This window comes from Pan troglodytes, chromosome 5 (genome assembly GCF_028858775.2).
Source record: "Pan troglodytes isolate AG18354 chromosome 5, NHGRI_mPanTro3-v2.0_pri, whole genome shotgun sequence".
NCBI classification, from domain to species: Eukaryota; Metazoa; Chordata; class Mammalia; order Primates; family Hominidae; genus Pan; species Pan troglodytes.
The window spans coordinates 128,453,089-128,480,877 of NC_072403.2; the positions used below are offsets into that span (position 1 = coordinate 128,453,089).

Below are 27,789 nucleotides of genomic sequence, written 5' to 3' on the forward strand. Positions count from 1 at the left end.
ACTACTGTATTTCTTTTGTTTATAAAATCTGGTTTGAAGTAGCCTTAGAATTCATCTGTACATTTTTTCCTTCCTCCTATTATTGCAACAATTTGCACTTTTGAAAACAAATTATATTCACATTTGGATACATTGATGTGAGGTGGGGGAGAGAGAGCTGTTAAATAAAATGAATTTCGTAACATGAGAACATCTCTCTATGCATTTGCTTACATGATAACTTGCAATGTATTTTCATGGAGGACAGTTTTTTAAAAATACTAATTTCTAACATAAATTTCTGTTTTTCTAAAATATATGCCATTCATGTTTTCAGTTGGAAGCAAGAATTGGATAAGACTTCTCAGGCGTCTGCACAATCCCTAATGGCCCCCAGATCTGCCAAGGAGACCTTCAGGATAAACCCAAATGTAGCAGCAAATTTGTGAGTTTCTTTTCTTTTTACTTAGAGAAAAAAGGGGAATGTGATATTTCCTTATAGATCTCCAAAATATGTCCCATTTTTAGAGTAAATTATAAATGAAAACTAAAACTTAAGACAATTTAGGTTTGGCTTAGGGTTTTTCCAAGAACCTAATAATAAATCACAAGAAATGCTGGTAAATTATCAATGAAAAGTCTGCTCAACATGTAAGAGCCACAGCAGAAGACAAAGTGCTGCCATGTACTAATGCTACAGCATAAAGATAAGCAAAGGTGAAGAAGAGAGAGAGAGAGAGAGAATGATGAGATTGTTGTGACTAGCAGTAAAACAAAAGAATTTGAAAAAGAGAAAAGTAGAAAAAATTATACCCTACCTACATGCCATGGCCCCAACATTGTGTCCCTTTATAATTAAGGCCAAACTGAAATAGTGGAATTTCTTCTCTGTCCCTGATGGGTGGGCACTATTATATATTGAAATCTATTTTATTTCCAGCTGAGTTTCTGGTTCAGTACCCATAAAGGCCAGCTTTCTCTATTCTGCTTCATGGCCAAGGACTGTACCTTGAACTATCTGTTCAATTGGGTCTCAAATCCATACCACAGATGCCAGGAAAGGTCAACATAAGTTTATCTTTATCGTTTTTAAAACAATAAAAATAATCATATGAATATCTGAAAGAACATCATTAACTATTTCAGTAGGTTATGAATGTATCAGGATAAAAATACATTTTAACTGCTTTATAAAATCAAGTGATTTCGGTATAATATGAACTATGTACCATATATTTTTAGCACTTGAGAGTCCCACAGGAAAATAAATCAAGATCCCAGAAGGCCAGAGGAGGTATCTGCAGGCATTTCAAACTGAAGTATGCTAGTTAGTCACTACAATTCTAAACACCAAGTCTGAAATTACTTAATTATATCAAATGCCCATCAGTCTCCTGACATAATTAACAGAATTTTAAAGTTAACAATGAGTTTTTGTATCTGTAGCATCTGAGTGACTAAAACTATAAGAGTATTAAAGAATATTATTTAAAACTAATCTGCAAAAAAATAAGGTTTATAAATAACTCTTAACCTGGAATATATAGAAAGGATGATATTACATACCAAGCTACAGTAAGACTAGGAAACATTTTTAAAGGCAATCCTTTTTTGATGACCTATTTCGATTCAGTTTTACACATAATCAACTATATATATACACACATATATATATACATATATACATATATATACATATACATATATATGTAAGTTCCCATTTCCTGAAGTATGAAATAGAAAAAATTGCTAATATTTTCATATTTTCTTTCAGAGGTGGAAAAATTGACACTCATATTGATATAATTAGTCAGAAAAGAAGACCTTAAAGTGTGTATAAAGAATTGATTATTCTTTATGTAGGAGATAATCATAATTATTCCTAGATGTTTCATTTATGATTCACTTCGCTGAACACTGTCTTTCCTCCACTAAAAATTCTTATAGCATCAGTTTTTAAAATCAATCAGAAATCACTCAAGAAAACATTTTCTCTGAAGTAGAAAAAATCTCTTTGAAGAAAGATCTTACTATTTTATGGTATTCTGGTCTTCGGTGTGCAGGGCGAGACATAGTGCTTGATAGATGAAGAATATGATCTTCAATTTCTCTTCTTTTGCCTGTTTCTTAGAGGTGTATCAGTCCATGTCTTTTTGTTTTGTTTTTGTAAGCTCTTCCTCGCTTTGAGACAGGAGTGCTGCTTCTGCACTCTGCTGCTTTTGCTCTTTGCTGAGCTGAAGAGGGAAAAAAACCATGAACAACAGGATTGTCTTATAGCCACGTAACTTGCCATGGATCAAATAACTGCTTCATTTGTAAGGATGAATTGTAATCTAGAGCCATAAAAGCTGATAATGTGAAGTCAGACCTGAAGCACTGCGACTCAAAAAATTCTTTAGCCCAAGGGAGTTCAAGAGTGGTGTTTTGTTCTCAGGCCAAGACATTGTTTTAAAATCAGAAACAGAAACCTTCGCAATCCAAGATAGATCTAAATGTTAGCATTATTCAGTCTTGGATTGATTGTTGCAAGAATTAGAGAAACAAGATCAGCAATCTGTAGGTAATAAATCCTGAGTTAAAACCTGATCCCTCAACTACACCAATGGTTATCACACTGTCCCCAAAACCATAGATCCCTATCTTGTGTGATTACAGTATTCAAATATATCTGGTAACTTTTTTGCTTTTCATTAGCAGCAATCAACAACATTAAGGAGTGATAGAATGGGCAATATTTTCTTACAAAACTGTTGTTCAAAATGGGCGCTCTACAATATCATAATGTATAATGATTCTGATAGAGAAAGTAAGCCCTTAGCTTTCTTTTGAGAGTTCCTGAGACGTAAGCTATTGAAGGCTCTCTTTATTTATGCAGAAATACTTAAAGTTCAAATAAAAAAATCCTTTCACCTTGACAACTGCAGGGTGCAGAGTAGGATCAAAATCTTTCCAGAAATGGAAGCGGAAAACTCAGTTTAGGAAAATAATTTTCTTCTACTTATAGTTTGAGTCCATTAGTCCTATTTGTTCTGGCAAATTCTTGCTATAAAGTGACAGACTCAAGAATACTTTGACGAAAAGTGTGGTGTAGTTGAAAGAACCTAGGAGGATTTAGAAGGCTCAGGCTGTTGCAGCCCTACCATTTACTGGCTGTGTGGCATTGGGCAAGCCATTTTATTGCTCTATGGCTCAGTTTCCACATTTGCAAAATGGCAACAATATCACTCACCTCACAGAATAATTGTGAGAACCAAAGAGACGAGGTGTACCGTAAAACACATTAAAATGCACCATATAATAACTAGTTACTATAGGTTATTCTTGTGGTTGGATAAATTGAATGGAATTCTACAATACCTAAGGCATTTCCATCACTGCATATGTTCTATGACACTATGATCTCAGGAAAATTAATTTCACTTAGTTGTGGGGTATGGGGTGGAGAGTTTTTCAGTAGCAAATAATAACGACTTATATGTATATCAAATTTACAGTTTACAAATGGTTTTCGTTCTCTTCATCTCATTTTAATTCAGATACAATCTGTGAAATAGTACTGTAATCATGGCCATTTTACAGGATAAGAATCTAAAAGTAGAGAGGTTGAGAAATGTATTCAAGGTTATCTGGATGTTGGCAACAAGAAGGGATTTGGGCTAAATTTGATGATTCCAAGTCAAATTTATTTTGTACCACACACACTCTAATCATGTTAGAGCAAACTATTTTAGAGGCAGACTCAAAAAGCTTACTAAGGTGCAGGGACAGCATGTTGCTGGGTCAATTTGTGGGCAATCCTAGTTCTGAGTAAGATACCCCAGAGAATAACCTAGAAAGGGCCTGTGTGCTTGCTGCGAGGTGATGGCAGTACTGGAATCAATTTCACCAAACTCTAATGGCTGTGGTATGGTCACATTAGGGCCATCGGGAGAATTCGGGATGTCATTGGATGTATTGGAAAAAGCCGGCTTTTACTTCAGACTGACATGGCTCCCCTCTGCTCCATTGACCTTCCAGTCAAGACACGAGCTTAAGGAAGGAGCAGAGCCCCTGCCAGGTGCTACTGTACAAAGCACAACCTTCACGACCACAGCTGTACTCACCATCACAGGACACTGGTTTGCTGGTTTTCAGTCTATGAAACCTACTAGTCTTCAGCAGCTCTTAGGATGCAAGTGAGCCCTGTGTTCCCCAGACTCGTTTTTTAATGTAAATGTACTCCTCCCTTAAATAGAAGAAAGCACAGAGATGATGTTTCAAGCAGGTACATGATCTATAATGTCTGCCCTGGCAGCCAACTAGGAAAGAATTATTCCAAGATAATGCATAAGCAAAGTTTTTCCTGTTTTACTAAGAGTTCTTTAGGCTTGTTAGGACTAAATTTGGAACTGGGGTTAGGAGAAAGACACATTCTTCAGTCTGGTAAAACTGCACTGCAGTCAACCAACCCAAGTAAATGGTGAATTGAGCTATGCCCCTATGCTGGTCCTTTGGGAATACATGGGCAGCAGAGTAGACACTTGGGAAGGTGCTAATAGAGGATGACATCCGCTGATCTGTCGGTTGTATGATCACCCGCAAACTATCAGAGAAGGCAAAGGTCTGAATGTCCCTAAAATTTATGTGTTTAAACTTAATGCCCATTGTGGTAGTTTTAAGAGTTGGGGCCTTTGGGGAAGTGATTAGGTCATGAAGGCTCTGCCCTTATGAATGAATTAGCACCTTATAAAAGGGCTGGAAGGAAATAGCTTAGACTTTTGTTGCTCTTCTGCTATGTGAGGATATAGCAACAAGGTGCCATCTTGGAAGCAGAGAAGAGCCCTTGCCAGAAAACAATGCCAGCACCTTGATCTTGTACTTCCCAACCTCCAGAACTGTAAAAAATAAATTTCTGGTGTTTATACTAGTCTGAAGTATTATAGCATCACAAAAGAACTAAGAAAATTGATTACTCATAAATGTAATCATTCACAGTCATTAGCAAGTTACACACTGGCACTGCAGATGAAGTGATTAGTTCTTTCAACAGTAAGCAATAGTAAAACTTGGGAATGTATCATCTACAAACTCCTTTACAGCAAGAATTTTACAATCCAATAATGTTTTCTAATCAATCTATGCTCCATCCTTTACTACATACTTCCCTGAAAGAATGGTCTACAATTTCCTTCCCCACTTCCTCACTCCCCTTATACAGATGCTCCTCAACTTGTGATAGGGTTATATCCCGACAAACCATTCAGAAGTCAGAATGCATTTAATATACCTCATGTACCGAGCAGCATAGCTTAAGCTAGCCTACCTTAACATGCTCAGAACACTTACATTAGCCTACAGTTGAGCAAAATCATCTAACAGAAAGCCTATTTCATATTAAAGTATTGAATATCTCATGTAATTTATTGAATACTGCACTGACAATAAAAAACAGAATGGTTGTGTGCATGTTTGATGTAGGGTTTCTCCTGAATGTGTATTGCCTTCACACAATTGTAAGGTGGGGACCATCTGTACTTTAATTAAGTTCATTTTTAAATATAAAATTTTAAACATAAGAAGGCCGGGCATGGTGGTTCACGTCTGTAATCCCAACACTTTGGGAGACCGAGGTCGGTGGATCACCTGAGGTCAGGAGTTCGAGACCACCCTGGCCAACATGGCGAAACCCCATCTCTACTAAAAATACAAAAAAATTAGCCAGGTGTGGTGGAGGGCACCTGTAATCCTAGCTGCTTGGGAGGCTGAGGCAAGAGAATCGCTTGAACCTGGGAGGTGGAGGTTGCAGTAGCCGAGATGGTGCCACTGCACTCCATCCTGGGTGACAGAGTGAGACTCCGTCTCAAAATGTACATATATGTAAAAAATAAAAATAAAAGTATAAGCCTAAGGAAAGATGTGGCATTTACTATTGAGTTTTACTGAACATGTCACTATATACACTTCAGGCTTTGCTTTTTTAAATTTTTGTGTTGATACATGATATTTATGAGGTACATGGATAGAATATACAATGATCAAGTTAGGGCATTTAGCGTATCCATCATCTTGAGTATTTATCATTTGTATGTGTTGAGAACATTTCAAGACCTCTTTTCTAGCTGTTTTGAAATGTAAATACATTATATATTATTTATATATATAAAACTCTCAGACAAAATTTGCTAAGTTTGTTCTTTGTGTATTTTATATATTTTCTGATATTTATTTGATGGATTCATTTCTGATAAAAGTATATTAAAAATATCTCTCCAGCCAGACGTGGTGGCTCACGCCTGTAATCCCAGCACTTTGGGAGGCCGAGGTAGGTGGATCACCTGAGGTCAGAAGTTTGAGACCAGCATGGCTAACATGGTGAAACCCTGTATCTACTAAAAATACAAAATTTAGCTGGGCATGGTGGTGCATGCCTGTAATCCCAGCTACTCGGTAGGCTGAGGCAGGAGAATCGCTTCAACCTGGCAGGCAGAGGTTGCAGTGAGCCGAGATCAAGCCATTGCACTCCAGACTGGACGACAAGAGCAAAACTCCATCTTAAATTATATATATATATACACACACACACATCCATAATTATAAAAATTGTTCTTTATAATTTGATCAGTTATTGCTTTATATATTTCAAAGTTATACAATCACAGACTACAAGTTGACAATTGCCAAAATTATTCCTTGTGACACTTTTTGGTTAAGTTTTGCCTTCTATTAATATTATTGTTCCCATTGATATATATTTCAGTACCTTTATTTTCAAGCATTGTGTGTGGTATAGTTTTGAGAGTGTCACTCGTAAGCAGCATGACTCTATTTTTCAGTGACTTTGTAGGTAAAGTTTAATCTAGTTCTGGAATAGTGGTTAAAAGCATGTGTTAGACCACCTGAGTCCCAGTCCTGGCACTTCCGCTCATCTGTGTGTGATGGGCAGAAGTGCCAGGGTAATTTTCCTGGGTAATCTCTCCACACCTTAGTCCTCTCATCTATAAAAACATTGAGGATAATATTAGTATCTCATCATAGGGTTATTGTAGGAATTAAATAACATAAAGTTCTTAGAGCAGTGCCTAGTGTTTCAACTGTTAGCTGTTGAAAAAAATTTTTTGTTGTGATTATTGATGTATTTAGTCCCATTTCTACCATTATTTTCTGTTTTCTCTTTACCATCCTCTTTCCCTTGTTTACTCTCTCCTTTCCTGTCAATATTCTCTTTGTATTTCCTCTTTTTTGAATGATCTATGCGTTGGATTTCTATTCTTTTAGTGATTACACTTACACGCCTGAAGCCACCAAATAAATCAATATAATTAACATTTCCATCATCCCTGTCCTAGTTGTATTTTCTCAGATTCTGTATTTGTCTATTTGGCATCCATTAATTACTAGGTCAAATAATGGCCAAGTTGCTTACATCTCCCCTGTGATCAGAGACCATACTCTGAACCATTTCCTTATCTAATTCTCATACACCAAGCCAATATTTACCCTCCCCTAAGTAAACTATGGCCAGGTCGTGGGCGCGTAGGGCTAACCTCTGTGCCCCAAGGCCAATCAGAATTGTTTAAGCTAGCCAACCCTAAGTGTTTTCCCTGCCCTGCCTTGCCTTTTCCACAGAGTACCCAATAAAGGCTCTAGTTAGGCTTTCCCTGCCTCCTTCTGTCCCCTGACCAAACCTGATGCACCCCCGTGACCTTATGTAGCAATAAATTATTTAAATGGCATTGGCCTCTTTGTGTTGTCACTCAGTCACCTCTCTAAATTAAAATTCCGTGGCACAAGTTGATATAACCCCAGAATTACAAAGGGATATTTCTCATATTCCTTTGTAATCCCTCTCTTCTTATCCCTACTTTCAGACTTCTTAGGCAAGCACTGGTCTGTTTTCTGTCGGTATAGATTAATTTACATTTCCTAGAATTTTACATTAAAAGAATCATACATTATATACTCCTTTTCCTGAATTATTTCATCCAGAAAATTATTTCTGAATTCATTCAAGTTATTGTATTAATATATATTAGGTTGGTGCAAATGTAATAGTGGTTTTTGCCATTACTTCAATTGTTTTATCCTTTTTTTTGCTGAGTAGTATTCCATTGTATGAATGTATAATACTTTGTTGATTCATTCCTTTGTTGATGAACATTTGGGTTGTTTCCAGCTTTTGGCTATTCTAAATAGGGTTGCTATGGACATTCATGTGCAAGTTTTCATGTGGACATGTGCTTTCATTTCTCTTGTGTAAGTAACTAGGAGACACATGCTTATGTTATATGGCAGATGTATGGCTACCTTTTAAATAAAATAACAGTTTTCCAAAGTGGTTACTCCATTTCACATTCCCACCATCAGTGTATGAGAATTTCAGTTGCTCTGCCTCCTTGCCAACATTTGGTATGGCTAGTCTTTATTTTAGACATTTTAGTAGATATGTAGTGACATCTTATTATAATAATATATAGCTTTAGTTGTATATTTTGAAATAAAAATTAGTTATTTCTGAATTGAATGGACTTTTAAAAGATTATACTTGTGCCCATCATTATTTTTTGCTCCTGTGTCTTTCCTTGGGGCTCATTTTCCTTTTTGCTGTAATATATCCTTTAGTAATCCTCCTAATGAGGTTCTGTGGATGGTAAATTCCCTTAGCCTTGATGTGTCTTTATTTTGCTCTATCTTGAATGATAGTTTGGCTGGTACTAAGCACTCTGAAGATAATATCTTCTGGTCTTTATTGTTATTGATGAGAAGTCTGCTGTCAGTCATTGCCATTCTTTTGTAGATTATCTGTTTTTTTCTTTCTGGTAGTTTTAAAGAGTATCTATTTTTTCACATTCTGCAGTTTTATTCTGTGTTTAGTTGTGCGTTTATTTTTCTTTATATTGCTCAGAATTACCAACATTCTTCAGATATAAGAACTTTTCTTTGATTCTGCAAAGTTCTCAGTTATTTCTTCTTCAAATATTGCCTGTCTATTCCTTCCTTTTTTCTTCCAGAACTCCTACTAGACAGATTGTGTAGTTGCTTAACTGTTTTCAAAAATAATTATTTTATTTCTTTGTCTGTACTGCATTTTGGGTGAATTTCTCAGTACTACATTTCCTTTCACTAATTATGTATTTAACCATGTCCAGTTAAAAGTTTATTTGAGAAGAGAAAATGTGTATCATATTCACTTTTTATAAGCCCAGTCAAGCCTAGTTCAGTGCCCTTTATATAGAAATTCTATAATAAATATTTACTGGTTAAATACACACAGAAAACATCTTACTTTTTGTTTATATAGATATATAACTTTATTAAAAACCAAATATCGGCCGGGCGAGGTGTCTCACACCTGTAATCCCAGCATTTTGGGAGGCCGAGGCGGGCGGATCACGAGGTCAGGAGATCGAGACCATCCTGGCTTACACGGTGAAACCCCGTCTCTACTAAAAATACAAAAAATTAGCCGGGCGTGGTGGCGGGTGCCTGTAGTCCCAGCTACTCACGAGGCTGAGGCAGGAGAATGGCGTGAACCCGGGAGGCGGAGCTTGCAGTGAGCCGAGATCGCGCCACTGCACTCCAGCCTGGGAGACAGAGCGAGACTCCGTCTCAAAAACAACAACAACAACAACAAAACAAATATCACATTTTCATATAACAAAAAGATACATGTAAACAAATCTGCAACTTAAATTTTTAAGCAGCATATAGCAATATTCTGTCAATGCAAGCAGATTTAAAATTTTTATGCAAAGTTAGAATATTTTGTTGTGATTTGGCTTTAGGGGCATCTAGCCTTGTTCTTTCCTTTGGGAAATCTTTTGAGCTCTTCTAGCAGAACCCTTAGGAACATTCCAGCCAGCCCTAAATTTTGGATTGCTCTAGTATTTAATAATTTCCATTATTCATTTTATTATAATTTTATGGTGACGAGATTCTAGTCTAGTACAAGGTTAAGAATGTCTCTGTTTTGCTTTCAATGCTCTATTTGCTGGTGCTCAGCATTTTGTGTCATACAAAGCAGCACATAGAAAGATGGAGGCAGTCTGCTTTCTAAGCAAGCCACCCTCCTTTTATTATAGTTAAAAAAAAGAAATTCCCCCCTTCACTCATACCTAAAGGAGCTCTCCCTCAATTTCTTTCAGCTGTAATCAATCTGAGCTCAGGGTTTTCAAAGTACACAAGGAAAGATGCTAGAATCCTTTAAACATGTAAGGATGTTGGATCACTTGACACAACCAGTTAAACCAGTAAGATCCCATAAAATGGTTATAGCTGGTGGAGTCTAATGATCAGAAAGGGCCACAAGCTGATTTGTGTAAGAGCTTCCCAAGATGTGCCCAACTCTCAACAATATTGTGTCTTCTCTGCAGAGAAATGGAATATTTATCAATTCTTTAATTGCAGCCTTGACTATTGGTGGGCAACAACTCTTCTCCTCTTCTACATTCAGCTGTCCTTGTCAGGTTGGAAAAAATTTCTATTATGGTTCTGCTTTTCTTGTCATTCCTGCCTTGATCCTTCTCGTTGCTGGCTTTGCTCTGAGAAGCCAAATGTGGACAATTACCGGTGAATACTGCTGCAGCTGTGCCCCTCCACACAGGAGAATCAGCCCCCTAGAGTGCAAGCTGGCTTGCCTTAGGTTCTTCAGCATCACTGGGAGGGCAGTTATTGCTCCTTTAACTTGGCTGGCGGTGACCCTGCTGACAGGCACGTACTATGAATGTGCAGCAAGTGAATTTGCATCTGTGGACCATTACCCAATGTTTGATAATGTCAGTGCCAGCAAACGAGAAGAGATCCTAGCTGGGTTTCCATGTTGCAGATCAGCTCCTTCTGACGTGATCCTAGTAAGAGATGAAATAGCTCTTCTGCACAGATACCAGTCACAGGTAAGTTTTTAGAATTTTTTTCCCTCTGTTATGTTATCCTATAGAACTACAGTCAATGGAAACATTTCAGATTCCTACTGCTTCTTACATTCTCTGATTATAGAACACAATACTAGATGCTGTTCATCAAAGTGAGTTCTACTGAGCAAATATATATAGTTAGGATGTTGGGCTTTGGAGTCAGCAGAACTGAGTTTTAGTCTTGCTTTGCCACTTATTAACCTGCAAAACCTTGAGTAAAATGGGGATATTAATGGCACCTACCACATGGGGCTGCTTTGGGGAATAAATTACCAATATATCTGGAGTGTTTAATATGATTTCTAGAATCTATATTAAGAACAATAGATTTTAGATATTGTTATGAATATTATTGCTATATTAGTAAATCCCATTTTCTGTATATATATATTCTTAAATATGCATTCTTATATATTACTATCTCATCTAAAATTATAAGAAGCTTAATTATGATGAAAAATAACTCCAGTTATGATTCTAAATTTGGTGTCTATGGATAGGTTTATGTCAGAAAGTGAGGTGGGGTGGGAAGAAAGCCTGAACCCTACTACATTTATAGGTTGAATTTTAAAAGTGCTATTGTGCATTTTGTCAGTAGAAAGAGTGACACTGCTGTCATCAATTTCTCCAAGGGATCTGAGGAAAAAACACATTTTGAAATCATCGTCATATAGTAAAAACATGGCTTTTTAAAACTACTTATTGCAAAGGCATGCATATTTTTTGACTGGTAACCTTAGAGTTATTACATTTCAGAAATGCTAAAGTTATTTAGTTGGGAAAAGCTACTATCAAGACACAGAATATCAAGTTATTGCAATATGGCCCAGTTTTTAAAAAGTTAGAAATACCATTAGATATGCTCTGTCTTAACTTTTTAAATACTAGCCCTAATGCTCAGAGGAGCTATGTAAAAATATGTGAAAATTCAAAAAATCAATACAAAAATTATAACTTAAAATAATTTTCTTGCTTAAGAAAAGCTAAAATGTAACACACATTGGTAAGATTTTCTTAAAGTCAAAACAAAATGTGTTATTAAACGCATACACAGATTTCTGTGAAAAGACAGTTTTACAGTTCTGAGTACCATTGCCAGTAGATTGTTTGGTTTTGTGACAACAAAGCTTACATTTATTGATGTACTTATCACATACTGTATAAATATTTCATATCTTAATTCTAGTCCTGATAATATTGAGAGACTGATATTACTACCCCATTTTACAGATAAGTAAATCAAAGCTCAAAAAGTTTATGTAACTTGTATAATTCAGGGCTAATAAACTGGATCAAGATATCCCAAGATCATGCTATTTCCATTTCACTAGGCCATCTTCTGTGACTGTCTCAATCACATTTCAAGAATATACATTATTTTTCAGTTAGATTTTTGTGAATTGACCACAAAATCACCTTGAATTCAAATCTTTTCTTTGCCCATGCCCTATTCTAAAATATCTTCCTGACATTAACTTCACTCCATGTCAATCTGCCTTCTAGATATATGCCAAAAATATCTTTCTAAGTGCAACTTGAATGATGAGATCCCTTCCCTACTGCATATAAAGCCCTTCAGTGATTTTCTACTAGCCTAAGAACAAACCCACTTTCTTGGCATAACATGCAAGGCTTCAACATCTGGCCCTTGACCACTTTTACATGACTCCTATGAGCATGTGAGTCCAAATGTCTTGAGGTTCTGCCAACTATTCATGCTATTTTCCTTTACCTTCTTAGAACTCTCTTTACCTTCTTGCATTTGATGAACTTCTTTTTAATAATTTAGGCTTTTGCATTATCTCCTCTGGGAAGTATTCCCTGATACTCCTTTCCCTTAAGTGAGTTCATTCCATTGTGCTTCCTCGGGTGCTCTGATTACTCATATCAAAAACTATCCCATTGTACCATATTTCTTGGATTGCTCATTTGTCTCCTTTTTTAGGCTTAAAAATTATAGAGAAAATGAATGCATCTTTAATTATTCACATCTGAGTTCCCCATAACCAAGCACATGTATTACACATGGGGGAAGGTCAACCTGGAGCTCAGTAAATGATTGTTTATAGGTTAATGGGCATCTGGGATGGCTTTTCCTCCGCCATGCTGGCCTCTGTTTAGTTAAATGGTAATAAATACCACTTTGTAGGTTTTAGCCTCCGTAGAGTACAACTATCCCACTGTGCACACACTGGAAACTTCAGGCCTGTTGGTAAATCACAAGATGCAGAAGAGGCCTTCACTACCCAAACTGTGGCTGCATACTGCTAGCGTCCCTAAATATGTGGAACTTACCTCTCTCACTTTACATAAGAAGTGCAAAATATTGAAAACAGTAAAATGAAAAGAAAAAAAGGATTCTAAGAATAGCAAACAGCCATTTGAGTCAATCTTTAAAAGCCGACACTAAATAGTCTCAAAAACTAGTTCATTTTCCTTTTAAAGTATGTTTCAAAGACACATAATGAAACTGGTCAGCAAATGATTATTTGAGGACAAGGGAAATGAAAAGGAAAACAATATGTTACTACATGGCACAGTGACTATGCTATTCATTTATTTTTAATCTTTTTTTTTTTTTTTTTTTTGAGATGGAGTCTCTCTCTGTCACCTGAGCATTATTATGGCATGATCTGGGTTCAGCGCAACTTCTGCCTTCTGGGTTCAAGAAGTTCTCGTGCCTCAGCCTCCCGAGTAGCTAGAATTACAGGCATGTGCCACCATGCCCGACTAATTTTTGTATTTTTAGTAGAGATAGGGTTTCACCATGTTGGCCAGGCTATTCTCAAACTCCTGGCCTCAAATGATCTGCCTGCCTGACCTCCCAAAGTACTGAGATTACAAGTATGAGCCACCACACCCAGCCAACTATGCTATTTATAATACATTTAGAAACATGAGTCTCTTCACTGACTTGCTTTTTAGCTGCAAAAGATAAGAGGAAAGTGCAATTCAGGAAGAAATATCAATGAACACCTGTTGGTACATCATTGAAGATGCCTTAGAAGGTTACTATTATTATGTATCATATCATTTTCATCACCATCATTATCAAATACTTATTAAACACCCAAAGAATGCATAGGCCTGTAACTGATAGTTGAGAAGTAAGGTTGAACTAAAAGCAAAGAAAGGTATGTATCATATGTAAGGTTAATTGGTGGGTTATAGCATCTGTCACTTCAAGGACATTACTTAGAATCCATTCCAAGTTAACTGGTCAAATTTCTTTGTAACTCAAAAATGAAGTTGAAATGGCTGGGCCTATGCCCTCCATCAGACCTATTTCCAAATCATATCATTAGCACGTTGTTGATATACTAAAGATGGGAAAAGCAAATTTTATGTCCATATTTTAGTTCTTAGGTTTGTAGGAATCCCCCCTCCCATGGCTGTTGCTTGAATATTTGATGTATTGATACTTCCTGTTTTTCTTTTTAATAATGATGTGAAGATGCTGGGTTGGATTTTGATCACCTTGGCAACCATCGCTGCCTTAGTCTCCTGCTGTGTGGCAAAGTGCTGCTCTCCCCTCACCTCTCTGCAACATTGCTACTGGACCAGCCACCTCCAGAATGAGAGAGAACTCTTTGAACAAGCAGCAGAGCAGCACTCTCGGCTCCTCATGATGCATCGCATAAAGAAGCTATTTGGCTTCATTCCCGGGAGTGAAGACGTCAAACACATCCGCATTCCTTCTTGTCAGGACTGGAAAGATATTTCAGTACCCACTCTTTTATGCATGGGTGATGACTTGCAAGGTCACTATAGCTTCCTTGGAAATAGGGTGGATGAGGATAATGAGGAAGACAGATCAAGAGGTATTGAATTAAAACCTTGATTACAGCACCTTTCATGAGTCAGGTTGCTTAGCAGATACTTGGCTTTTATGGCTTTTATGATCAGGCCATTTCAATGTAATCTCTTCATCTTTTTCTTTCTCTCTGATATTTGTTTACGTAAGTCCATCTCAAATATTATTTCTAAAATCAATCTATTAGATAATTGTGCCAATCTCTCATTTTGAAATTTTGCCAATGGTCTGGTAATGCCTAGAGTGGAATGTGAAGTCACATGGAAATTTGCATCTTAGTTCTGTTACTTAGTAGCTGTGTGAAAATTAATATTTCTGAGTGCCATTTTGTCATCTGCACATTGTAGCTACCTCCTAGAGCTATTATGAGAATTAAACATGATAATACAAAGTGTTTAGCACAGTGTCTTTCATAAAAATAGATGCTAATGAATGTTACTTTCTCTCTTTCTCTTTTGCATTCCATGTCTTCTATTCACCATTTTCCCTGCCTCTATTTTCTGGTTTTATCAGTTTCTACCTTTATATAATATCCAGAACTTTTCACAGCCTCCCCCTCTTTCTTCAGACCTAAATATCTGACCTTTTGGGAAGCAGGACAGAAACCTCTTTCTAATCCAGTAACATGTGAGGGAGAAGCCCATGCAGGAAGCTCTTGAGTTACTGTACTATAACCTGGGGACAATGATATATTATTGTATCATTATTAGTATCATGTTATTTGTAGCACCTCCATACTAGGAGCATTTTTATGGCCACTACATATAAAGTTTCTTCTAGAAAGCTTCTCCACTGTGCTCTACTCCAGAGATACCATTTGTACCTTTTCATTACCAAATTGCACCTTTGCACTCAAAATCCATTTGTGAAACCAAAACTGCAGTCTGTACTTGTATATCCATTATCTGTAACTACAAAAGAGGATAATTCCTGCTTGGTGTTGCTCTGCCTGGCTTTACTAAATGCAGCCTACAGTATCTGGACAATTTTCTAATTTATCTAGATTATTTCTGTGATATATAGTGACTCGTGCCTGATTTTTGCTACGTTCACTGAAGCAACTTGCTCATTAGCAAAAATAAGTTGTCTGAGGGCATTCTGTCTATTTATTTCTTCAGTCAAAACAATGCTTACTGGACAGTGGACCAACTGCCAATAGTCAATCCAATTTTCAAGATTCACTTTCAAGGAGACCAAGGAACTTGACTATACTATCTAAAATACAATCAATTACTTGGTAATCTACTTTTACACAATTATGGAAGGTTTTATTTTCTATAAAGTTCTGGGTCCTTGAACTTAATAGGAAGAAGCAGAAAATGAATTTTTAAGAAATCAAAATGTTTTCAGGTTTTGTTTTGTCCTTCAATAAGAGACTGCATATTGTAGCTCTTTGCTGGGACAGGAGAACTGTCCTGCCCTCACCATTACTCATCTGTCATTTGACCTTGGACAAATCAGTCCATCTCTCTGGACCCTGGATTTTTTTCATCTATACAATAAAAGGGATGATAATATTTTACCTCTTGGAAGAAAATAACTGAACTAAATAACTGCTTAAGGTCTCTTTTACATCAAGTACGATTTTTATGTTTATGTTTATATATATATACAGGTCAATATGCATACATCTTTCTGAAATGGTAGTAGACCCACGTTGCTTCTCTTGGAAGGAAAATGTCCCCAACTCTGAATCTGAGCTTTCTCTGAAAACATTTACTGGCATTCCACTTTTAAAAGAATGTAAATGTACTGATCTTTTTCAAGTCATCAAGGAAAGCCATTCCAGTTTGTCTACTAACTCTACACTCAGTACTGATATGACATTACATGAAGGATGTTAAAAATACAAATAGAAGTATGTTGTGGAAGGCAACTAGGGTTCTAGTTCCACACTGATACAAATGAACTGTGTAAATATGGAATGTCACATCCATTTTGTTCCCTAAGGTCTGCTCCAGTTCTAAAATTCTGTTCCTATATAACTGATAATTTTTTATATTCCTCTGTATTGGAACATACTAGTTAAATGAACACTTTCAACCATGCTCAGAATTAGTTTATTAGTTGTCAGGAACTATACCACAGTAAAGACTCTTCAATAAGATTTTCGGTTAACAACAAAATCAAAGAATATTTGAAGTTATAGCATTACATCATCAGAAAGATTAATAGTTGTTTATACCCTAATACCAGGAAACTATTTCCACTAGCTTCTGAAGCCCTTTCTACATCAAACTCTTTTAGTGTATGATGTAAAAATTTTATATTTTGAGCCAGTTAATCATGATCTTCCCCTATAACTTTCTGGCAAAGGATTCTAAATATTCGTTGGCTCTTCTACATGGCTTCAGAGTGATTTATAGCATCTATGTGAACATTTAAAAGGTAGTACACACCCCTGGGATTTCATCTTACAGTACATTATCTCAGATCAAATAAATGGAATTTTTAGTATTTTTTGGGGGGGGTGCTATGGTCTATAGCATTTTTTTTTCCACAGCTAGTTAAATGAAACTTTTTCATTAAGAACATGGTACTCCCTCCCCTTTATGCTTAATGGATTTATGTAATTATAAAACATATAATTAAAGTCAATTATGTGCTAATACTACTTTATATTTTGCTACCAAATGCTTTTGGCTACCACATCAAACCCTGGAGCTTGACATATATAAACCTGCTCCTTTCTTAATTTCATTAGCTCCTCCACGGTCCCATCATGACCTAAGTTGCCACCTTCCCAGGAGACAAATACAAACCAATGTGTAAATGTGTTTTACTCAGCTTTCTTTATGTTTTCCAAAGCTGAATAGTAGAACCGCATTTATACTCTGTCCTTCTCTGTGTCTCTTTTCTCTGTTCTCAGTCTTCCATTCATTTTTTTGTAGAAATTCTAATGCATGATTGTAATAAACAACAGTGAGATTTTGCTAGTTGTTTTCTTGCATTTGGTTTGTATCACAAAGGGACATCACATTAATCCTATGAAAGTTTGAAGTATCATGGCCAACCAAAGGCCTTCTGAATGCAAGACTAGGTAGATATTTGCTATCTTGAAAACATAAGGTGTGGAGATACAACTTTAACTTCTAAATAGAGTCTACAGAAATTTAGTACCAGTCAATAAAGAACAGATACTGGCAGGCTGAAGAGCGTAGACTGCTACGCAACTGGCTTCTTGAGCTGGGGGGCGTAAATCCATAAATGTGACGTCTGGACCGAAGAGCAATAAATGGTATTTCCAGCTGCAGTAACAACCAAGTATGATGAAGCTTCTGTAATTTCAGTATACCAGAACTTCAGGAACAAAACAAAACGCATGGATTTCAAGTATGGTTTCCTCTGCTGCCACCCAGTGGTCAAAACAAGTGTCTGCACCCATATGTGGTGACAGTAGTAGTAGCAAAAACAAGTAGTGCTCCCTGTATGCCAGTAACTTTTAACAAATTATCCTAGTTACACCTTTGGACACGTGACAAATAGTCACCCATTAGAAAGTAACTTGCTGAAATGATATTAAATAACATTAATTCTTTATTAATTCATTGAGTAACTGAGATACAGAGAAGTAATTGAGATACAGAGAAATCAAGCAATGTGCTAAGGGTCACGTAAGGGTTGAAGCCAGAATCCACCCCTGGACCCTGCACTCTGCAGCACTGTGCTGGAATACAGCAATGAGGTACGTTATCAATCTTCCAAGGCCTTGTAGGTGTTAGGAGGATATCCCTAATACTTCTGTCGATGAATAACTGAAACATCCTGGGCTCTGACCGTGTGTTGCCATATCACGTAAGTCGCTCTCTTTCCACCTAAATCATACCTGCATACATCAGGGCCCACTTTCAAGGCACTATGCTTCTTAGCAAAGTGACCTGTCCACTCTCACTGGGGCATAACATTGGACCTGATCTCCCCAACAGCCAGTGGCACTGATTCTATTAGCCGTAGACTAACAACAAACCTGCTCTGGAGTATCAGGTGTTCTCTTTCTCATGCATGGCATGGGCATGGCACTACTGTAATCTGTCCATTTATTTTCAGTAGGCCATAGTTATGAAGTGTCAAAACAGGGATCAGGAAAACACCATCTCCTATCATTTATGTTGTCTTGCACAAGCCAGCCTCTCTGGGACTTCAATTTTCCCCTCCATGAGAAAGGAGAGGGTGGTTAAATTGCAAAGGTGGTTGATTAAACCATTTTGAATCACAGACCCCCTTGACGAGCCATTCTGGGGAAGCTGTTTTGAGGACATATCCAGTACATACACATAGACACCAGCTCACATACCTCAGAGTTCTCAATACCGTGGTAGGCTAAATAATGGCTCCCTGAGGATGTCCATATGCTTATCCCTGGAACCTGTGAATGTGACTCAATATGGCAAAAGAGACTTTGCAGATAGATCAAGGTAAGGATTTTGAGATGTGAAGATACAATCCTGGATTTTCTAGGTGGGCCCAATGTAATCACAAGGGTGCTTATAAAAGGACTGTAGGAGGAATCCGAGTCAGAGAGAAGGCAAAGTGACAACAGAAAAAGAGTGTCAAAAAATGTCGGAGTTACGCAGCTTGAGAAAGACTCTATCAGCCATTGCTGGCTTTGAAGATAAGGGGGTCATGAGCTAAAGAATGTGGGCAGTCCCTAGAAACTGGAAAAAGCCAGGAAATGGACTCTCTCCAAGAGCCTCCAGAAGGAACACAGCTCTGCTGACACTGCTTTTAGCCTGCTCAGAGCTGTGTCTGACCTGTGCCAGAAAAGTAGTAACTACATACTGTTCTTTTAGTTACAGAACTATAAAATAATACATTTGCAGTGTTTTAAACCACTAAATTTGTGGTAATTTGTTACAGTGGCAAAAGGAAGCTAATATACAAGCCAATACACTTCAGGAGCTTATGAGCCCACAAGCCTGTTGAATGAGACTCCCTGGATTAAGACCTCTAGGTCATTTCTAACACAAGCATCCTGATTCTATATGTGCTGACACTCTGCCTTGGGCAAAACTGTTGCTCCTGGAAAACAAATATATCTATAATATAATATTTTATGAATAAAATACAATGTGCTCTAATATTTTACAGTGTGCTAAAGTGCAGAAAGAGCTGAATATAAACTTCATAGGCATTTGTGGATGTTTTACCTTAAGCTGCAAATAAACATTTAAATATATTTTTCTTCTGTAGTTGCCAGTTAGTGGCATCAACAGAACTAGTTACTATAAATTATTTCATAATGTAGACATATGCTAGCATTTCAAATGTGAGAAAGCAAATGTGAAAGCACAATCAATCAATCTCTGGATCTACATGGTGTTTTATTGATTGCACAAATTTCATAAGTTGATAATAGGTGACCTATTATTGATAAGTTTATGCCCGCCATCATTCTTTCATGTTGAAATAACTTGAATTTGGAAAAGCTGCCTACAAAATAAGCATCTTTAGTCCAATGATGATTTAATAGATCCTATGCTGTCCTGTGAGACAGGTTTATATTTCATGGGGAAGATAATGCAAAAAGCAAAATTCATCCAAGTTATTACTGGCAGAGCTAGAATAATAATTTAATATGCGATTCAGTACTGCGCGCCATCAGGGAGCCTGATGTTTTGAGCTCCTTCTGGGAAATTGTCTGGGGCTCATTGGCATGGGGTGCCCTGAGCCAGACCAGACTGCGGGGACCCGTTTCTTCCCTTCCCCACATCCCTACACTCTTCGACCCTCTTCCCACAGCATGGCATGCCGTGGTGTTCTAGCTGGAAGTGCCAGCTCCCACCTGCAGCCCCGGAGCCGGCGAGGTGGTGGCAGCAGCAGGTCCTTTCCTTGGTGTGCTGCTGCACTGGGCCCAGGGTGGTCCCCACGGTGTGCCGCGGATCAGGCTGTCCTCTGGGGTGGTGTGTCTACTACCAGTTCTCTGATGGCTTTTGAGGGGCCTTACAGATTGCTGTCCCTTTCTGGCTTCAGATCTGTGTTGTGAATCTGTGCTCTCTTGGGCTGGTCAAGGACATTCCCTGCACTGGAATGGAACTGCTTATCTGGCACCACCCTTAGGACCTTCTCCCTTCTTCCCACTTGGTGGCCAAGTGTAGAAGGTGCGGTGCAGCGACATTAAAAGAGACATCGTTTTAGGAATGCAGTGATTATGGCCTAAGGCATTCAAGAAAAGACATAGTTGGAAGATGTGTAGTAAATTTAACTGACTGGAAAATAACCATTCCCATTTTCCTGCATACTTTGGGTAAAATTTCCATTTGTGGTCATCAATAAAGAACACTCTTTGAGAAAGACTTTGGAAGCCAGTATTCAGGAGCAGCAGGATGAATGACGCAGCTTAACGAGTAATGATGTGACCAGCATTACAAAAAAAGGTATTGGGATACTGCAGAGGCAAGAAGAACGATTTTGTTTTGCTAGAAATGACAGTGAGCCACGGGATTGTGTGTAGAAGCACTGCTTTTTTTGTTGTTGTTCTTCTAAATCATGGTGAGAGATATGAAATTAGACAGTAGTGCATTTGACAATAAAGAACATGAAGAGATGGCTCTTCTTCCTGAATAGAAAGAGATGGTGCCTGGACACTATAGAGAATCTTCAGACAGACTGATTAAACAAAAAGAAATGTATATGTATTGTCACAGGCTCCTTCAGGTGCTGCTTTACCAGCTGGAAACCTCTGTGGCCAGTGGTACCTCTACTTGAGTTTTGCTTGTTCCTGCTGGGCTCGTTCAGCCCACTTGGCCCAGCAGGCCGTGCTCGCTTGTGCTACCGGCCCAGATCCTATGCCTGCGGAGAGTGAACCAGGCGCGGAGCGGCAAGGGGTGTGTGAGCGAGCAAGTACGGGGTCCGGCCACTGTACACAGCAAGCATGCCGGCTGCTGCAGCGGGGTGGGTAGCTGCCGCAGCGGGGCGGGTAGCTCCTGGCACCGTCACCGAGCGAGACTGCGGCGGGACCAGGCATACCGCAAGCAGCTTCCACTGTAGACACGAGTGTCTGGACGAGGGGAACGCGGTGGCACCCAAAAACTCAGAGATTCCAGAAACCACAGAGCTCCAAAGAGGGTGTTACAATGTGTCACAGCCCTGGCTCAGGGAGCCCCGAGGTCTGTGCTTCCAGAATGGCCACAGCTCTTCTCTCCCTCTTGTCATCTGCAGTGTGGGCAGCGGGGATGGGGGGCATGTTTGAGGGAGTGTGTTTCAGCCCCTTTGTGGTATAGGTCTTTCAGTCTCAACACCCCGCTCTGGCCTGGCCCTGCGGCTGCTTTCGGTCATATGGGGCAGCCGCCCTGCACTAGCAGAGGGTGGGAGGACTATAGTGTTAAAGCTCTGGCTTGGGGACTCCCAAGATCTAGGTCCCCAGAAGGGTTGCCACTCTTCCTTCCTGCAGTCTGGGAGCATATCACCGCCCACAGCTCAGCAAGCAGGCCAGGAACATGTCACAGCCCCTTTAGCTCCCGCCTGCAGTTCAGCAAACCGGCCAGAAAAGGTTACAGCTCCTTTTGCTCCCGCTGTTCGGCAGGTCCTGAGTTCTTGTCCTTCGTCCAGAGAGAATGAGGTTATGCAGAAAACTGGAAGGTAAGCAAGGCAGAGAAGAGCTTTATTGGGTGACCGAACTGCGCCCAGCGAAGAGGACACCCAAAGTGTGCAGCTACCAACTGCAGGCAGGTAGTTGCCATGAGTGTCTAAGCCGGCCTCAGTCCAGCGGCTTTTATGGGCTCAGAATGCAGGAAGAGCATGCTGATCGGTCCATGGACAGGAGGAAATGCATGCTGATTGGCCCATGGGTGAGCCACTTAATTGGTCCAAAGCTATCAAGGAAAATCTCACTCCAGGTTAGGGACTTCACCTGGAACTGGTAGCCCAGCCCCTAGGCTTCAGGCTGTCCTTGGCTTGAAGATGGAGTTTCACTGGGGACCTGCCCCTTCCCACCTAGGAACCTGTCTACCTCCGGCTGCCATCAGTAATTTTCTATTATTTATTCCAAATCTTCATCAATAAGTCATTATATCTTACAAGGGCCCATGAGTTTTAAAAATACATTTGTAAATACAATTAAATAAGATTGTTTATAGAGACAGGGACTGCACAATAAAATTTTGCCACCAAGACACTACTTACCTTAGGGGTAACCCCAACTCAACCCTTCACTGTATTTCCTTGAAGGAAGCCAGAGAATTGATGACTTACATTTAAATTTTTCATTTTAACTGTTTTCTTTCTATACATTTAAAGTCATTTCTATTGCATTTCACTAACCCTATCTTCTATATCTCTTTTGCTCCTTTGTTTTCTTCTCCCCATGCCTCAATCCTTTTCACATCCAAAGCAAAGGTAGGGGTTTGTGGAGAGTGGTGAAGAGGGAGAGGAAAAGAGGGAGGAAGAGGAGGAAAGTCAAAGAACATCAAAATGGTTATTACTAGGGTAGGAGGAAAGGAACATGTACAAACTTTATTTCTTGTCTTCCCACCTTATACTTTGTTCTTACATGCAAGGCAATGCTGGAAGTGTAGCTCACTTAGACCTAGTGTTGTCCCTGCTTTGTTGTTGCCCAGAATTGAGGCCCCTATCTGTTATACGGTTCAAGAACATTAGCATCAAGGCTGTTAGAAGAAAAACAACTCCATGCATAAATACTACTTGTATGAGTTCGTTTTCACACTGCTATAAAAAAAACTACCTGAGACTGGGTAATTCATAAATAGGTTTAATTGACTCACAGTTCTGCATGGCTTGGGAGGCTTCAGGAAACTTACAATCATGGCAGAAGACAAAGGGGAAGCAAGGCACGTATTACATGGTGGCAAGAGAGACAGTGGTGAGGGGTGGAGGAAGTGCCACACTTTTAATCCATCAGATGTTGTTAGAACTCACTATCATGAGAACAGCAAGGGGATTTTCACCCCCATGATTCAATCATCTCCCACCAGACCCTTCCCCTGGCACATGGGGATTACAATTCAAGATGAGATTTGGGTGGGGACTCAGAGCCAAATCATATCACTACTCCTTTAGCCATGCCACCTTGGGGCAGAGAAGTTAACTGCTAACTTTGAAATCTATACAAAATTGACTCCAATATAAATATGATCTTGAGGAATCATAGGCTCTTACATCTGCAGAGAATCTCAGAGATCGTTTTACCCAACTCCTTCATTTTATAGATGGGGAAGCTTAGATCCAGAGAGATTGTTTCTTACCCAAATTTATATGACAAAGTCATTGTAAAGACCTATAACCTAGCCTTATAATCCCCTGGTCCAGTGTTTTTAGAATTGTACCATGTTACCAGTCTTTTGGATTCATTCATTCCCTCAGAGAGTTAATATTTTCTGAGTGCCTAGTCTGTTTAGGTACTGCCTTATGTGCCAAAATACAACAGTAAACAAAATTTCTACCCTCATGGAACTTACATTCTACTACAGGGAGAAAGAGTATAAACATAATAAATAAATAGTGTAATTTTAAAGAAGCATGGGACAAATGAGTTAAAGGGGATAGGTAGTGCTAGGAGTGGTTGTAATTTTAAGTAGGGTGGTCGAGTTGGGGTAACCCCATTTAGAAAGTGACCTTTGAGGAAAGACTTGAAGGAAGGGAGGAGGTGACACATATGGGTATGGGAGGAACGGCAAGTGCAAAGACCTTACGAGGAAATCCGGCCTTGCATGCTTGAGGAACAGCAAAGAGGCTAGTATGGCTGGAGTAGTGGAGTAGAATAAGAAGAGAGACCTGAGTGAGCACACTCAGCCTCCTCGCCATGTGATGGCCTGTGCTACCTCAGTACTCTGCAGAGTCCCCACATACAAGAAGGTCTCACCAAATGTCCCCCTTGACCTTGGAATTCCAATACTCCAGAACTGTAGGAAATAAAATTACCCAGTTTCAGGTATTCTGTTATAAGCTTAGTCCAGAAAACAGACTAAGGCAGAGAAAGAAGAGCTGTGAGGGTGAGGATCAGGAAGCCAGATTCTCTAGGACCTATACTATAAACACATGGTTTTAATCTGAGATGAGGATGGGGCAGTTATGAGCAAAGGAGTGATACGGACTGGTTTACATTGTAACAGAACCACTCTGGCTTCTGTGTTGACTCACAGTAGACTGCAGGCCAGGGAAGTGAGTTAGGCTGGAAAGTATTACTGAGATTCACTACCCTTGAAGAGATTTCTGTTCAGAGTACACAAAATTAAAATTTTATATGGCTCTTTGTGCTTGTGACTGGTAAAGTCTTTGAGATACCTGAGTAAATGAAACATTAGCCACATGAACTGTTCGATAATTAAAATTAAGCATGAAATAGGGAATTCTCAACACTGAGCTTCTGAGAGTAGTGTGATTGCCTAGAAAACTCACAGGCACAGAAAAGTAAAAATAAACATCAAAATAATTTTTAAAGGCTGATAGCATTAGTAAACAGCAACTGCTAATATGCATTACCTGCAGAAGAAACTAAGAAGAATACAAATAAGATGAATCTCTTAGGGACAATTTCATTAGCAATAAAGATGAACAGAGAATAGCAATGCTTTACAAGATGGTATATGAATTTAATTACCAGTAAATAATATTTATATGGAGTTTACAAAACATGTTTACACATTATTTCATGTCATCTGAATTATAAGCTTATGTATCTTGCAAATGACTAAGCCTGGGCTTCTCACTTCTGGTTCCAGATCCTATGATGGCTGTAATAGTCAGTTCTCACCCTGCTATGAAGGAATAACTGAGACTGGATAATTTATAAAGGAAAGAGTTTTAATTGACTCATAGTTCTGCATGGATGAGAAGGCCTCAGGAAACGTACAATCATGGCAGAAGAGGAAGCAAACACATCCTTTTTTTCACATGGCTGCAGGAAGAAGAATGAGTGCCCAGCGAAGAAGGAAGACCCTTATGAAACCATCAGATCTCATAAGAACTCACTATCACAAGGACAGGATGGGAAAAATCGGCCCTGTGATTCAATTATCTCCACCTGGTCCCTCCCAGGACACGTGGGGATTATGGGAACTACAATTCAAGATGACATTTGGGTGGGGACACAGCCAAACCATATCAGTGACTCACACCATTTGCCTACCTGCAGAGCTTAAAACACTTGGTCTGTAACATCTCTACCTACCGATTAAAAATGAAACACTAAAAGAAAGTCAATTTGCCTCATGAGAATTTTCCACAATTTCAGTTAAGGGACTTGCTGTGTTGTGTTAAGCATGTGTTATGGTCAAAATGAAATTAGAGATCCACTAAAAAATGCTTAATAATGCTTATGTAGGTGTGACAAAGATTTGCGGAAGTGTTTTCTTGATTACAAGAGCCATCTCCAGTATCAAAGTAACACTCTTGAGCATTCTGAAGCATGTAGGGTTTATTTACAGTGATACATAAGGTTTGAAAAGGATGCTTTACCAAAAATTTTGTTAATGAAATAGGAATGCAAATAAAGAGGTACATTTACTGGATTGCAACTGGCAACCAAAAGTAACCTTTTTCTAACGTAAACCTTGTATGTTTGTTGCTTTGCTGCATCTCATTTCTTTTGGTAGGTTGTTTTTATTATTCTGTTAGGAGAAAAAAACTTAATTTTGCTTGATTTTCTTTCATCTAGGAGTCATTTAAAGATGTAATGCCACCTTCCTTGCCAAATTTGATTCTGTCTTCCTCACTTATTTTGGTCAACAGAACTTCGTCTTTCCAGTTCTTCTAGCCAAAAATCATCCTTGACTCCCCACTTAGGACTTAATGCACTAGCTGTTTCCTCTGGCAGCTCTTTCCTTATAATAAATCAGTATAATTCCTCTGAACTGAGGCGATCCAAAAAAAATGAGCAACTTATACTTGCAAAGTTACTTTATGTATTTTATTTGATTGTCATCATAGTTAGGAGACTCCACTTTTTTCATTAAAGTTTAAAAGAACGCCTGAAATCAACCCTTAATACCGTAAACACGGAATCAGTATCAAAGGGTTCCTCTGCTATAGGTAAGCAGCGCTCCTCAATAAAAGATCAAGGTGCCTTCTGGTGCTTCAGAGGCTTCATCATTAGGAATCTTTCATTTAAAAAGTGTTCCTCCCACTATACCAGTGAAACCAGCTTTAATACAGAGAAATCAAAACAAAGAAAAATACAGAAAAGTGGGCAACAGCTTTTGAGTATTTTCTTAAAATTTTCCATTTTTCGACTTAGCGCAATAATATAATAAAGGAACATGGGATCCTTTATTATTGTTACCATAGTTTTAAATATTATTTTCATAAAGCTAACCATGTTTATTTAGCCATTTTCTTAGCTTTTGCCATCATGGTTCTTTGAAAATTTTCTTTGTAATTGCTGCAATGATTTTGGAGATCACAGATGCATGCTACTTGCTCAAGTTTATTCTTGGAAGTCGTATTACCAAATTAAAGGTTCTCAACATTTCTCGGGGTACTGCAATTTTTACATTGCATATGATAATTGTTATTACTGAGATCTACATTCCTTTCATCAATTCACAAATACACAATCACAGACATCTTGAGATCTATCATACGTCCAGCTGCGTTCATTTCACAAAATCAGAAGTTAAGCCTAAAGATCTGAACCGAGAAGCCGGACCTCCGGTCTATTTCTCCCTCCTGGATCCACCCCGACTTATTAAGCAGTTAGACCGACCCTTCCATACTCATTCAAGGCAGTGCAGAGCTTTTGCTCCCCTGCCCAGTGGAATCTACACTGGTCCCAGCCTCTCGTCCAACTCCCGTAGGACGCCAAGCAATACGGAGTTCGAGAAGCTCAGAAATCTCCTGAGCCCCACCAGTCCACACTAGGTTGCAAGCCCGCAGCACCTACGCCACGGCGTCAAACCGGAAACCAGAAAAGGTGAAGGCATCGGAGGCCCCTCGCCCCAGCCCGGCCACCAGCGACACTATCCTTCACTGACGCGCGATGCCGGCCTTTCAGCCCAGACTCATCGAGCGAGGATGCAGCGCTGAGAGGCTTCTAAGGCTCAGGCCCTGCAAAGCCCAGGAGCCGGCTGTAGGTGTCCTTGGCGAATGCCAGACCGCGCGCACCGTCCCAGCAAGTCCCGAGCGAGTGTGGGACAGGCAGCAAATCAGTGCCCC

The 27,789-nt window shown here is 38.9% G+C and overlaps 2 protein-coding genes across 3 annotated transcripts in view; one reads left to right on the plus strand and one right to left on the minus strand.

Annotated features, from left to right (window-relative positions):
* The window catches only part of TRAPPC3L (trafficking protein particle complex subunit 3L), a 50,735-nt gene extending 48,398 nt beyond the window's left edge, over nucleotides 1-2,337 (minus strand). The window contains exon 1 of the mRNA XM_016956201.4: nucleotides 2,011-2,337. Within this exon, the coding sequence (XP_016811690.1) occupies nucleotides 2,011-2,052 (42 nt within the window). The 5' untranslated portion in view covers nucleotides 2,053-2,337. The remainder of the gene's footprint in view (nucleotides 1-2,010) is intronic.
* Nucleotides 322-17,618, plus strand: CALHM4 (calcium homeostasis modulator family member 4). Of its 2 annotated transcripts, XM_016956204.2 has the most exons (3): nucleotides 322-424; nucleotides 10,781-10,847; nucleotides 14,323-17,618. In XM_016956204.2, the coding sequence occupies exons 1-3, from the start codon at nucleotides 366-368 to the stop codon at nucleotides 14,707-14,709; spliced, it is 513 nt and encodes a 170-aa protein (XP_016811693.1). In that variant the 5' UTR covers nucleotides 322-365; the 3' UTR covers nucleotides 14,710-17,618. The 2 variants fall into 2 exon arrangements, with proteins under 2 accessions (XP_016811693.1, XP_009450152.1); XM_009451877.3 differs by lacking the exon at nucleotides 322-424 and having other exon boundaries at nucleotides 9,516-10,847.
* Nucleotides 17,619-27,789: the final 10,171 nt, after the last annotated feature.